Source organism: Scomber japonicus, chromosome 14, assembly GCF_027409825.1.
Source record: "Scomber japonicus isolate fScoJap1 chromosome 14, fScoJap1.pri, whole genome shotgun sequence".
Taxonomy (NCBI): domain Eukaryota; kingdom Metazoa; phylum Chordata; class Actinopteri; order Scombriformes; family Scombridae; genus Scomber; species Scomber japonicus.
The window spans coordinates 15768571-15781240 of NC_070591.1; the positions used below are offsets into that span (position 1 = coordinate 15768571).

At 41.2% G+C, this 12670-nt stretch overlaps 1 protein-coding gene across 3 annotated transcripts in view; it reads left to right on the top strand.

Annotated features, from left to right (window-relative positions):
- Positions 1–294: 294 nt before the first annotated feature.
- Positions 295–12670, top strand: part of LOC128373368 (cGMP-dependent protein kinase 1) — a 79163-nt gene continuing 66787 nt past the window's right edge. For 2 of the 3 annotated variants that reach the window (XM_053333667.1, XM_053333668.1), the window contains exons 1-2: positions 4335–4639; positions 10005–10171. In XM_053333667.1, coding sequence (XP_053189642.1) covers positions 4335–4639; positions 10005–10171 — 472 coding nt within the window. Of the gene's footprint in view, positions 552–4334; positions 4640–10004; positions 10172–12670 lie in introns of those variants that run through there. The other variant, XM_053333670.1, reaches the window with a different exon arrangement.

Genomic DNA, 12670 nt, shown 5'->3' on the forward strand with positions numbered 1-12670 from the left:
CTGTAATTGGTTTCTCAATGAAGGATCATCAGCTGCTCCCCGGAGGCTTGGTGGACTGTAGCGCAGCGCTGCTCCATCAATCGTCCGCTCCCCGGCTTTAAACACCGATTTGCTCTTTTCTTCTGAAATAAACAAGTGGGCAGTGGACGGGGCATTCTCGGAGCATCCTCATCATCCTGTGCGTATTTAGAGGGGATTTGTGTCCGTTTTCACAACCTGTACGAGCGCTGGGAGTTTTAATCGTTTTGTCCAAATCACGGAGTATCGCGACAAAGTTTAACGCAGATTATCAACATGAGTGACCTGGAGGACGACTTTGCGAAGATCCTGCTGCTCAAGGAGGAGAGGATACGGGACTTGGAGAGACGGCTGGCGGACAGAGAAGACGAAATTCAAGAACTGAAGAGAAAATTGCACAAATGTCAGTCTGTTCTGCCCAGCGCTCAACTTATTGGACCGAGGACCCGCAGGGCGCAGGGCATCTCGGCGGAGCCACAAACGCACCAGGACCTGTCAAGGCAGGCTTTTCGGAAATATGCCAAGTCCGATTGGTAAGATTGTTCAGCATGGTATTGATACTTTACTGTCCCATGTGTCAGCTTTGTGTCCCATCTAGAAATATTTATATTTTGGAGTGTTGTTCTTTTTCACTATACCAGAATGTGCCATGAAATGTGTTATTGGGAAACAGAAGTCTCTTTTTCAACAGAAATATGAATGAAAATGAATGTTATGAACTCCACACACACACACACACACACACATACACACACACACACACCTCGTGGCTCTTTGGTGTCCTATCTTCACAGAGCTTTTTTTCTGTCTGTTTTCTTCATTGTCGTTCCCCTTTTTTCTAAATGAGAAATGGAGACGTTTACCATGAATGGACGGAGCACTTTCATTCTTGGGGGCCGATGACGCAGCTCCAAGGCGAGCTTCAGAAAGAGCTCCTAATTGATCAGATCCATCATGGCAGTCCCACAGGACACAGACAGGAGGAAGTGCGATGCATTATTGGCTTTTAGTAGCTGGACGCTGAGGACCCGAAGTGCATGTCTGAGGATATTTAATACTCCATTAGAAAACGCTTTGTTTGACCATATGCTTCCTTCATCACCTTGAGGTGCTCGTTTTAGCTTCACAGTATGGCTGTCCTGAATTTTAGGGTTCATATGAGGCCTGTACCTGATAGATTGCTTTTATCTCACACATTCACTTTGTTTCTAGTCTATTCCGCTTGATTGTGTTGCCATTATTCCCTGCTAAAATATTGACACACACTTCTCTAAATCTCAGTTTTTATTATCAGAATCACATCAAGATAAATTATATTAATAGCACAGACACACACACACACACACACACACACACACACGCACACACACAACACACACACACACACACACACAACAGACAGACAGTTGGGTTAATTTAGTTACATCTGCTAAACAATTTCCAAACTTCATTTTGCATTAATAAACTGCAGATAAGCCAGGTCCTTATTTTCACTCATTCATTGATATTCAGTGTCTCTTCAGACAACATAAAAGTCTTCAGAAGTAGTTATGATGCATGATGAATCACAATAAATTACTTGAGAATAAGTACCTGAGTGACCTAAGTTGAGAAATGCATTATTCAAAACAGAAATAATCAACTATACTGATCATCTTTTGTCAAACTTTCAATAGGGCTAGGGTTCATTCTGAAAAAGGTCAAATTATGCATATACTCAGCTAATGAAGCACAATAAGCGCTTGAATGGGCCTCCAGTGAACAGAAAGGCTAATTGTATGTGGCCATGATGCATGTGCAGTGAAACGGAAGTAAACCTGCTTGCATTGGTGTAGAGCACTGGTGAAATGACGTGATTGCTCTCGGTGCCACTGCACTGTCTGGAGAAGGGCGTCCACCTGTACTACCAGCCGTGGGGTCAGAGATGTTGTGACCCCCCCAGCCCCCCTCCATTAGAGTCAGGGAGGTGGCACCAGCCGGCGGCCCACTCCACTCATCGGATTACCACACCATGGAGCAACGGATCCTGTTTCTATTGATCTGCATAGGAAAAGGGCTGAGCTGGATGGTTAGAGAGGTGAAATTCAAAGCGCAGAGGTGCTTTGAAGGACAGTGGGAGAGAGGGCTTTTTGATGATGGGAGGATGGAGGATGCAACATTGGACTGGAGAGAGCTGGAGCTTGAATCTCCATGCCTGAAGTTTCCTGTTATGAAGTAAACTTTACTGCTGCTCAAGCTTTGTGGCCTATGAACTTTCCTTCCCTTGACAGAGATAAAAGAAAATATAAGAAAAGGAGAAAAGGCTGTTTTGGCTTCATTAGACATTCAGCTGTCTACATTTAGAGAAAAGACAAGTAAAACAAATATTTTCAGTAAAATATATAAATCCTCTTATGTTAGTGGCTTAAACAGACAGTGCTGTTTGCTGAACATATGTTCCTCACAGGTGCTTCATCTCATTAAAAGTCTCACAGACAGCTTACATTTATACCTTTTCACCTCTGTGATGTCTGAAAACAGGTTTGAATGGTTTGTGCTCAGCTGCTGATGCGCATTTGGTTTATTAAAATCTCTCCAAGGTTGCCAAGTTGGACTACGTTTACATTTTGTGCCTAAGTCTACGATACATGCCATTATGTGCACTCATGAATCTAATTGTTCTATTGTTGTTAAGAGTACAAACAGCCTATTTCCTCATTTCACAGCTGAGTCATTCACTAATTTAACACCAGCGTTGTGAGAACATTAAAGAGATATTTTTTCCTGCAGAGCAGAGGCATGCCACCTTGTTGTTGTTTGACTGAGTTGATCCTTTAATCTGCCACAAGAGGGCAGTTGTGATCTTTTATTAGACTGGCTGTCTCTGCCTAGTGTTGTTTACATGCTTTTGTCAGGCTAAAGAAGCTTTTTAACAACCACACCAAAACCACCTATCCTTACAGCCAAACAAATCTCATTCCCTGCTTTTTGTCATCTCTGCCAGCTTGTGACTCCCTTGTCTCGGCACAATAATTGTTGTTTTAGTCTCAGTAGGCTAACTATTCATCCTATCAGATTGTCCTTGGCAGTTTATCCTCTTCTGAATATGTCCAGAGCGCATCAGGCCAAATGCTGTTCGCTGAGCTTCAGATGACTCACTGGGATAATGTGGACAGACACCAGCGGTGCTCAGAGTCGACACACACACACACACACACACACACACACACACACACACACACAGATTAGATGAGGAATGTGGAGCTGCTGTGGAGAGTCGGGATCCTTGGCAGCTGTTCTGTTGCTGTTGGTGTCTGACAGTCTGTAATGTTATCATGGCTCTGTTGCTTTTAGCACCTTTACTTTGTCCACTTTTTAATTAGTCACAAATGCACGTACACGCACGCACACACGCACACACACACACACACACAAACACACACAAACACACACACACACACACACACACACACACACACACACACACACACACACACACACACACACACGAAAATAGTTGCTTGACAGTGTTTTGGGAAAAGTCTGTTATTATGATTCAAATCCACACTAAAAGTTTCAAATATTTGCACTTTTGTGCACATTGACAAAAAACACAAGTAGTGCAACAGTACAAGCTGCAGAAAATCAGTTCACTAATAAATGACAAACGTGTTGTTTATTTTTATCAGAGTATCATTAAGTTTCCATCACCCACAACATCCATTAAGGCCCTGGTGTTCATCTATTTGTTACTCAGGAGCCTCAGGGGCTACAAGGCCACTCACTGAGGTATGATGATATGCTCCTCCGAGCAGTGGTTTTCTCACTGAGTTCATTATTCATGTGAGACGAGCGCAGTTCTTTCTGGAGTGGCAGACTGCACTGTGCCATAGATTCCTGTAGGCGCCCTTCTCTACATGCGCTCTCTCCAGGTCTCTTGACGCACTCGCAAAGGACCGTCCTCCGCTGTCACAGCGCTGAGGGAGGGAGGGAAGGAGAGAAAGGGAGCGAGCGAGAGAGAGAGAGAAGGAGTGAGAGAGAGAGAGGGGGGAGAGAGAGAGAGGGCAAACTTTGCGTGACTGTGGCTGAGACGCTTTATGGGCTCACCTTGGCAATCGTGGCATCCACCGAAAATATTTCGCTTAAATTCCCAACATCCGCTCTGTGACGGACTGTGAGGGAGGAATCCCCCCTAAGGAGAGACAGGGGCTGCATCTTTCGAAGCTGTTGATGCCGGATAAAGTTTATGAGCAGCGTGGTAGAGGAGAGAGGATAAAGCCTCGACTGCACTCATTTCGATAAACTTATTGGGGAGTCGCTCGCAGCCACCAAGTGAAATGGGCACCTTGCGCGACCTCCAGTACGCGCTCCAGGAGAAGATCGAGGAGCTGCGCCAGCGGGACGCACTTATCGACGAACTGGAACTGGAACTCGACCAGAAAGACGAGCTGATACAGAGACTACAAAACGAGCTGGACAAATACCGCTCTGTTATTAAACCAGCAACCCAGCAGGTCCAAAAACAGAACGAGCTGCATGAGCAGCAGCGGACGAAGAGACAGGCAATCTCGGCTGAACCCACTGCCTTCGACATCCAGGATCTTAGCCATGTCACCCTACCTTTCTACCCAAAAAGCCCACAGTAGGTGTCCATATTATAATCGCATAATATTCACTTTCAATAACATTTTATATTGGCTGCTGCACTCAAGTATGAATTCATTCACCCTCAGTCATCCTTTCCGACTCCTGTGCGTAATATTACGTGTGTCGTAGCAGGTGCGGTACCTGTAGCACATAAGGATGAGGGGCTGCTTTACAATACACACACACACACACACACACACACACACACACACACACACACACACACACACACACACACACACACACACGCACACACACACACACATTGCTTAAATGGCAAATGTCATAGGAGGCCTTCATCTATAGAAAAATGAGATGAAAAATGATCAGGAAACAATTGCTACAGCCATCAATAACATTATCAGCCTATTGGTAGCCAGACAGTCCAATAATTGGCTAAGATGAGAGAGAGATGAAGTGTCATCCAGTCACAGGGAATAATAGGTTTAGAGAGCTGGTGGTGGCAGCTATGAGTTATGTAAATTCTATACAAACTGTGATTAAGATTAAGATTTCTTTACTCAGTCATTTTTCAACACTCACATCCATTGAAACTAAATGTATCCTCTGCATTTGAACCATCCTATAGCTACACTAGGCGCTTTGGGCAGCCACAGTGAATTGCACAGGGACCAACTCCAGTTCTTTTTGCCAGTGCCAGTGCTCAGAGGCACTGACAGGAGTATGACCCTTCACTTAGGCTACAGGTCTTTGATAGTGGGAGGAAAGGAAACACATGCAAACAAGTGGAGAACATGTAAACTCTACACAGAAAGGATCTGGGATGGCCTTCTTGCTGCAAGGCATCAGTGATAACCACTGTGCCACCCATACAGATTCAGTGACAGGCAGCCCAAACAGACTCTCTGTGCATGTTTACCTTAGGATTTGTTTAGAACTCGTCTCTCTCTATCTCTTTTTAAACTCTAAAACAAGCACCCCTTTCCTGCTCAACCTAGACTGCAACATCAGGCCAATCTCTCAGACTGAGGCTGGCATTAGAGTAGCTCTCTGTTTTGAATTAATCCAGCTGTCTGTAGGGTTTGAATTTAAAGGTTGTGTTATTATGAATCAATAGATTTATCCCCCTGGTGGTCAGGAAGAATATCTACCTGTCATTCTACAAGCACACCGAAAAGTGGACCAGTTGCATATAATCACCATATCAAAACCAAATCCAGCTTTGAAATGCAGAAATAGACATCACTTAACATAAGCATGGATGTGTTCAAATTTAAATTACTGCAATATTATCTACTTTGAAACCCAGTAAAACATTTGATAAAATGTGTCTTTTGTCGTGCTGATGTTTTAAGCTCAAATGCAAAAAAGGAGAGGAGGAATTAAAAAAAAAAAAAAAAAAACAGTGCTCAGTTTACAGATCCCATGCGTCATTCACTGGCATTGTACTCTTCACACGCAAACAAACAAGGCTCCAAATATTGAATCAAAGAAGATTCAAAAATGAAAGGGGTTATGTATTTGAGCAGCAACAGGCCATTAGTTTTTGTTATACCTGTCAGCAGAGTGAAAAACACACACAAAGCTATCTCTTTCTTGTGTGATTGCATTCTTTTCCTCATTGTCGTAAACAAACGTGAGACCCTGAACACTGGGCTTGGAATGCCAGATAAGGACAACACACCAGAGAGACCATTTCATTATGACAATCATCCTCATCCTAAATCTTCTGCTGTATATGCCTGTTTCCATTAAAGGATTTTCCAAAGAGGCTTTTCGTGGGATCCTCACAGTAAATTTCTCATGACAAGGCTTCTGTAAAAAAACCCAGCATCTCCAAAATATCTACTAAAACCTGCATTGCATTTTGACATTATTGCTCCAAGAAGAGTTTGGTGTCTCAGTCATCTGGGAATTTCACTGTTATCGTCTTTCAGTTATGATGGAGAAAGGGCAGTTTGAGATCTGGCAGTCTTTTGAGAGTTGTGACAGTAGTTTTGCATGATTTGGAAACCAAAAGGAAATCACTTGATGAAACTACAAAAATTACTTCTTCTTACCAAGTGGTTGTTTGAGCTCCCATCAAAAGCCTCCAAGCTACATCCTCAATTTTCTTTTCACACTATCCATCTGATAGAGAATGACTTTTTGTTCAGTGTCTCTATTCTTGAGAGCATAACTATGAAAAAACATGATTGGAAAGCAGTTAGACCGTTGAATGCAAATGAACTGAGCATGTTTGTGCGTTGTTCTCTTGATTAGTTCAGCGGTATTATCATTTTTCAATTAGCTTGGACATATTTGCTTGGGCAATTTGCTAATAGTTCATGTTTTTCTCCAGATACTGAGCAATTAATTATTGGTTATTTTGTTCTGTGTGGCTTTTGTGACTTTTTTATTGCTCAGCTGAGAACACAGACATTTTTTTCTTCTGTAAAATACGTAAGTGCCCTCTCGGGATAAAAGCAGCTCCATTATATTTTCATTTTGTTTTGGTTTCTGAAGTGTGGTGATAATGCCTGTTGGATTTGGCTAAATATTTATATTTTTCTTTAATTCTCACTCACTTTATCTTCTTTACAAGACCCGTAGAGTGTTCCTTACACATACGCTATCCATCCCTCTCCCTCTGTCTGCCTCTTATTCCATTTAGCCTCTCCCACTTTTCTGCCATCCCTCTTCTTTTTTCTCCCTAAAAGAGCATATTTTTTCCTTTTAAGGAAGGCTGAACTTGCTCAGCCTCAAAGTTCACTAGTGGATGAAGGCAAATATATCATCCTCACAAAAGAGAGGAAGGCTGATGTTTTTATAAGGGTCTGGTTGGCCGCAGCGGACAAAACGGTGCTCAACGCTGCTATCAGAGGCTTGAGTCAGGGGGTCCCAACAGGGTTGAAATGGCTAGAAATCTCCTGGGTGTAAATGTAACAGATACAGGGTCAATGAGGCACATTTCTAGGATTAAATGTCAACTTTGGAAAAAGAATGAATTTCCAGTTTGTTCCTGGTTGTTTAGTTTAGCTAACTGCATAAAATCACTATCTCAATAAGGATCATCACAGCCCAAAAAACACTTTTCATCTTTAGTAAGATCTCTCAAATCTATCCAGAACCTTCTAGATCAAATCCAAATCATCTCCATGTGCAGTCACTTCTGAAAAAGGGAGGAGCGTTTATAAAGCCCGTCATAACACAGAGTGAGGGGTGCACATTTAAAACAACTCAATCTTCTATTCAATTCAATTGTTTGGACTCTCAAGGATGAAGATAAAAAAATTCTAATATTAAACTTCAACATCATCCTGGTCACTCTGTTGGAGAGGCAAACTGTCCAAGCTTCATTTCAATTTCTGTTAACGAGTCAAAACAGGGCTGTCTGGAGAGCCACAAGCTTTGAAACCCTAAATGAAAATTCAGTTGGCAGTTGAATACAATAAGTACATTACTGATAATTGACCATGCTGCTTGACACTCAAACAAAAAACAATCATTCAGTGGACGATGTAGAAAATATGCTATTGAAATTTGTAGATGTTTTTCAAGGTTGAAATTTGTATGTTTGGTAGAGTTTGGCATCTTTCGCAGTTTTTATCTGAGGAGGAAACTTTTCATAGATTTGGTAGTATGTCTTTTAAGATTTTAAGGAGAAACATACCCTGACATGGTAGATGGTTTGTTACACAGAATCAGCTAAGAAGTAATACTTGGAAACAGTTTGGACATGGAGAGGCCCTTTCAAAAAATACTTGGCAGGAGACTGGATGAGCCAATCACCGTCTATCACTATCTAACTTTGCAAGGCAGGTGGATTTGTGATGTTGATTGGTCCGAATCACCAGTGGTTTGGACAAAAAGTGTATGACTTGAACCTGACGAGATAGATTCTTGCGTCATCTCACAAATCCAGCTGCCTTGCAAGGTAAGGAGAAGCATTCATGTGACCGTAAAAGATCAATGTAAGCCAATAAAAAATGATCTCATATATGTGCAGAGGAGGTTTTAGCACGTGTTCTCCAAAAAAAACAAATTCTGGGCGCTGCTGATATCATGGCAGACATTGAAGGCTTTGTGCTTCAAGTTTGGTTTGTGTAGTTGTGTGGTTTATGTAAGACTTTGCTTCAGCCTGGCACCAGTGCAGATAAGCCTGTGTGTAGTGGGAGTTCTGCCTCATAAATGCCCTCCGGGTTATTTGCCCTTTTAGCTATAAGCTCCACAGGTGATCGGCGTCAACAATGCACCCTCAAAATCTGTTTCTGAAAAGGGCACTGAGCACAAAAAGGCAAGTGGCAGCTCACCAATGCCTTTAAATCCAGGTAGCAAGGGATGAGGAGTGCATTCTGTAATTTTCATGAATTAAGGTTTAAAAGCTTCCCCTTTTGGTAGGAGGGGACTCCTTGTTGGATTAACCCTGATACATATTATTAACCTCATTCATCCAGATGACACTCAGTCAAATCCAGCCACACAGCACTCAGCCAAGCAAGTCAGACTCTGGTGATGACATGCTTCAACGAATGAGTGATTTTGATTAACTGTTGAGGACCTGGTCCACCTCAAACGTCTCTATCTTGACATTTGGCATGCAACAGAATGATTGCCTCGATGGTTTCAAACTTTGCTGCGTCTTGCCTGCGTTCACCTGTTGTAAACGCTTGACACCTCTTGCAAACAAATCCCCCCCCCCCCCCCCCTCAATGGTCCATCAACAATATCTAATGTGTACTATTTCTTTTAATTGATTGTTTTGACTTAATGTCCCCTTTCATAATGTGGTCTAATTTCATTTGTCCGCTTTTCCTTTTAGCCTATCTGACAAAGTGCTCTTTTGTGTGTACACCCAGCGGTACCTTGACGACTGCACATTAGCTTTATAGTTAATTACTTTCTTTCCCTTCCTTGCATAGTCATTGCAGAAAATACTTACCTATGGAATGCCCTAATGACTCCACAGTCTGAAGGCTGATTTGGCTTTCAGAAATACAACTCTGAATGGAAACAATCTGCTTCCATTAGGCATGGATTTAGCTATTTATTTACTTGTCCCAGCATTTGGAGGGAATAAAAAGGTTTCACCTTGAAGTCTTTGAAAGGAGGATATGTTTTTATGAAAAGCTAAAGAGCTACCATGCAGTTTTTGTGAGAGATTTTAATTGTCTTAACAATAGGAAACATACCTGCCTGCTGAACTGGTCAACATCTTTCACTGGATTTTAAAGAATATTCTCATTTAAGCCAAGAGCTTTAGTTGAGATTTGTGCATCATGCATTTAGACTCTTGTGCTAATTTGTCTCTCTTATTTTGTCATTTTGTTTTCCTATAGTCAAGAAGCACCACTGACATATGAATTTGTACCTGTGCAGGTCTGATGTAATATCTCATTTTTTTCCACCTTGTCTCCAAGGTCCAAGGATCTGATCAAGGAGGCCATCTTGGACAATGACTTCATGAAGAACCTGGAGCTGTCGCAGATCCAGGAGATCGTAGACTGCATGTACCCTGTGGAGTATGGAAAGGACAGCTGTATCATTAAGGAGGGCGATGTAGGCTCACTGGTCTACGTCATGGAAGGTAAAAGCACACATGCACAGTGTCAGTGTCTGCTGACGTCTAAAATGACGTCTATAATCACACTTTTTAAAAATAAAAATATAACATCTGAATTTGTAGGGCAGTATGTGGAGAGCTTTAAGAGCATCATCATGACATTCATGGAAGAGAAATGAAAGAGCATTATTGATGGGTGTCTCCAGAGCGATGAACTAAAACTCAAGACTACAACACTTTGCGCCCCTGTATGATTCACTCACATCCCACTGGGTTTATTCTGAATGATGCTGCATGCCCGCTGTGTCCTTTATATTTCACTCTTTTTTCTGCCAGTATTGTTTCAGCATGTGGCTTTTCTTTTCTTTTTTTAAATATGAGGGTTGGTGATACTAAGCGTGAGAGCTCTTCTGACAGGAATGACAGCACAATGTCCACTCTGATGGGATTTGGGAAAGGGCATTTCTGCGACTTGATTTGTGACAAGTGATACTGCAATAAAATGTTCAGAGCCATGTGCTGACACTAGATTTGACCTCTGAGAAAAGGGCTTCATTCAATGTCTTCAAAAAGGTAATTGATCATTATATAGGGATCAATGTGGGCATTCATTGACATTGTACAGATTAGAATATAGAAGTATCAAATATACTGTATGAAAAACTATTATTGCTCATTTCCCCATGTAAAAACCTTTATAGTTTACATTTTACTCTGACATACAATGAGAAAAATGGAAACCAAGAAGCAGTAAGCAGTGGCATTTAAAGGTTAATATTTTGCTAGGAAGAATGATGATATTGATTGTTGCTCCTATTGTTTCATGCCGGCCACCTATTTTCATTATTGGGCTGGTAAGACATTTTTCTCTCTCAAATCAACTGGTCAAGGCAGATGGCCGCCCACCTCGAATCAAGTTCTGCTTGAGGTTTGTTGCCATTAAAGGGAAGTTTTCCTTGCTGTTGTCGCCAAGTGCTCGAATGGAATGTTGGGTCACTTTAAATTCAATTTACGTACGGTCTAGACCTGCTCTATGTGAAAAGTGCCTTGAGATAACTTTTGCTATTATTTGGCGCTATATAAATAAAAAAATGATTGATTGACTGACTGACTGATCAATTGATTTATCTCCTGGGTGGTGTATGCAACCAAACATCTGTGGGAAAGTATGGCTAAAATAATGAGACAGTATTTTTCTGAAAGAAAAAAAAAGAATAGAAAAGCAAGAACAACAAAAAAAGACAGATAAAAAAACCCCCACAAATTACAAATCTATAATTCTTTACAAATGTATTCTGCACATTGCTCTCTTCAAGCACAGACAGATACAATTGGACATATCTGAAAGGACTCCACAGGCAGTGTGTCTGTTTGGATGCCAGCAGAAATGTTATAGCTTTCTGGCTTCATCTGTTTTTTAGTGAGTCACTGATTCTTAATTCAAAAAGCTTTTGTGGGGGTCTAAAAGCTATGACTGCAAAGGTTATTGTATTAGGGAGATGACTTGGTTACATTGATCAGTACAACAGAGATCTCTTACTGTGTTTTGTCTATTATGATCGAAATGAAATATTATCTTCTTGAAGAAACAGATAAGTATAATTGTATGAAGTATAATATTAAATATGAAAGAAGTAAAAATGTATTTATAGATCAATTGTAGTGTTGTTAGAATGAACTAAATTAAAACTGACTATGCCGGGCAGTCCACTAGTTTGGTCCAGACTGACATATAAAAACATTCATAATCCCCAGAGGCCCATGACTTTAATCCCCTGACTTTTCCTCCAGCGCCACCTCAGTGAAATGATGAAATTTGGCTCAACATTCATGTTCTCATCATATTCAGTGTGATTTGTAATGATTTTGGTGAACTCTGACTTCCCATGCTCTTAGAATACTAACATGCTAAAATAAGTCGCTGAATACGGTGAACATTATACCTGCTAAACATCAGCATGCTAGCATTGCGATTGTGTGCATGTTAGCACCCTGTGTTAGCATTTAGCCAAAGCACCACTGTGCAAAATACAGTTTCAAAGAGATGCTAGCATAGCTGTCACTGCCTTAATATAATAAAATAATCAAATATAATAATGTCTAATAAAATACTTCTAATTAGGGCCTGGTGATACAGAATTTCCCTATCATCTATATGTTGGTACATAGATAAAGATACATCACTCATGTTTTTTATGTTGCTCTTATTATCTATAATCTCAGTGTGATCAAAACACCTCATTCATAGGGGTTTTCACTCAGGGGGAGTTTAAAGGCAATGGTAAGAATGGGTATAGAAATACAGTAAATTATGGGATGACATCAAAAATAGATGTACTGCCATATAGAACAGCATGTTGGCTCCGTTGATCATCACACAGAAGTGACCGCAGCTCTGAACAGTGAGCTAACATTAATATTTTGATTATATGAGCCGTCTTGCATCATGTGTAGTTACAGTGTTTCACATCACTGTTGCAAGAAGGACATCATTTGTCACCCTTATCTCTAAACTGCAGAGAG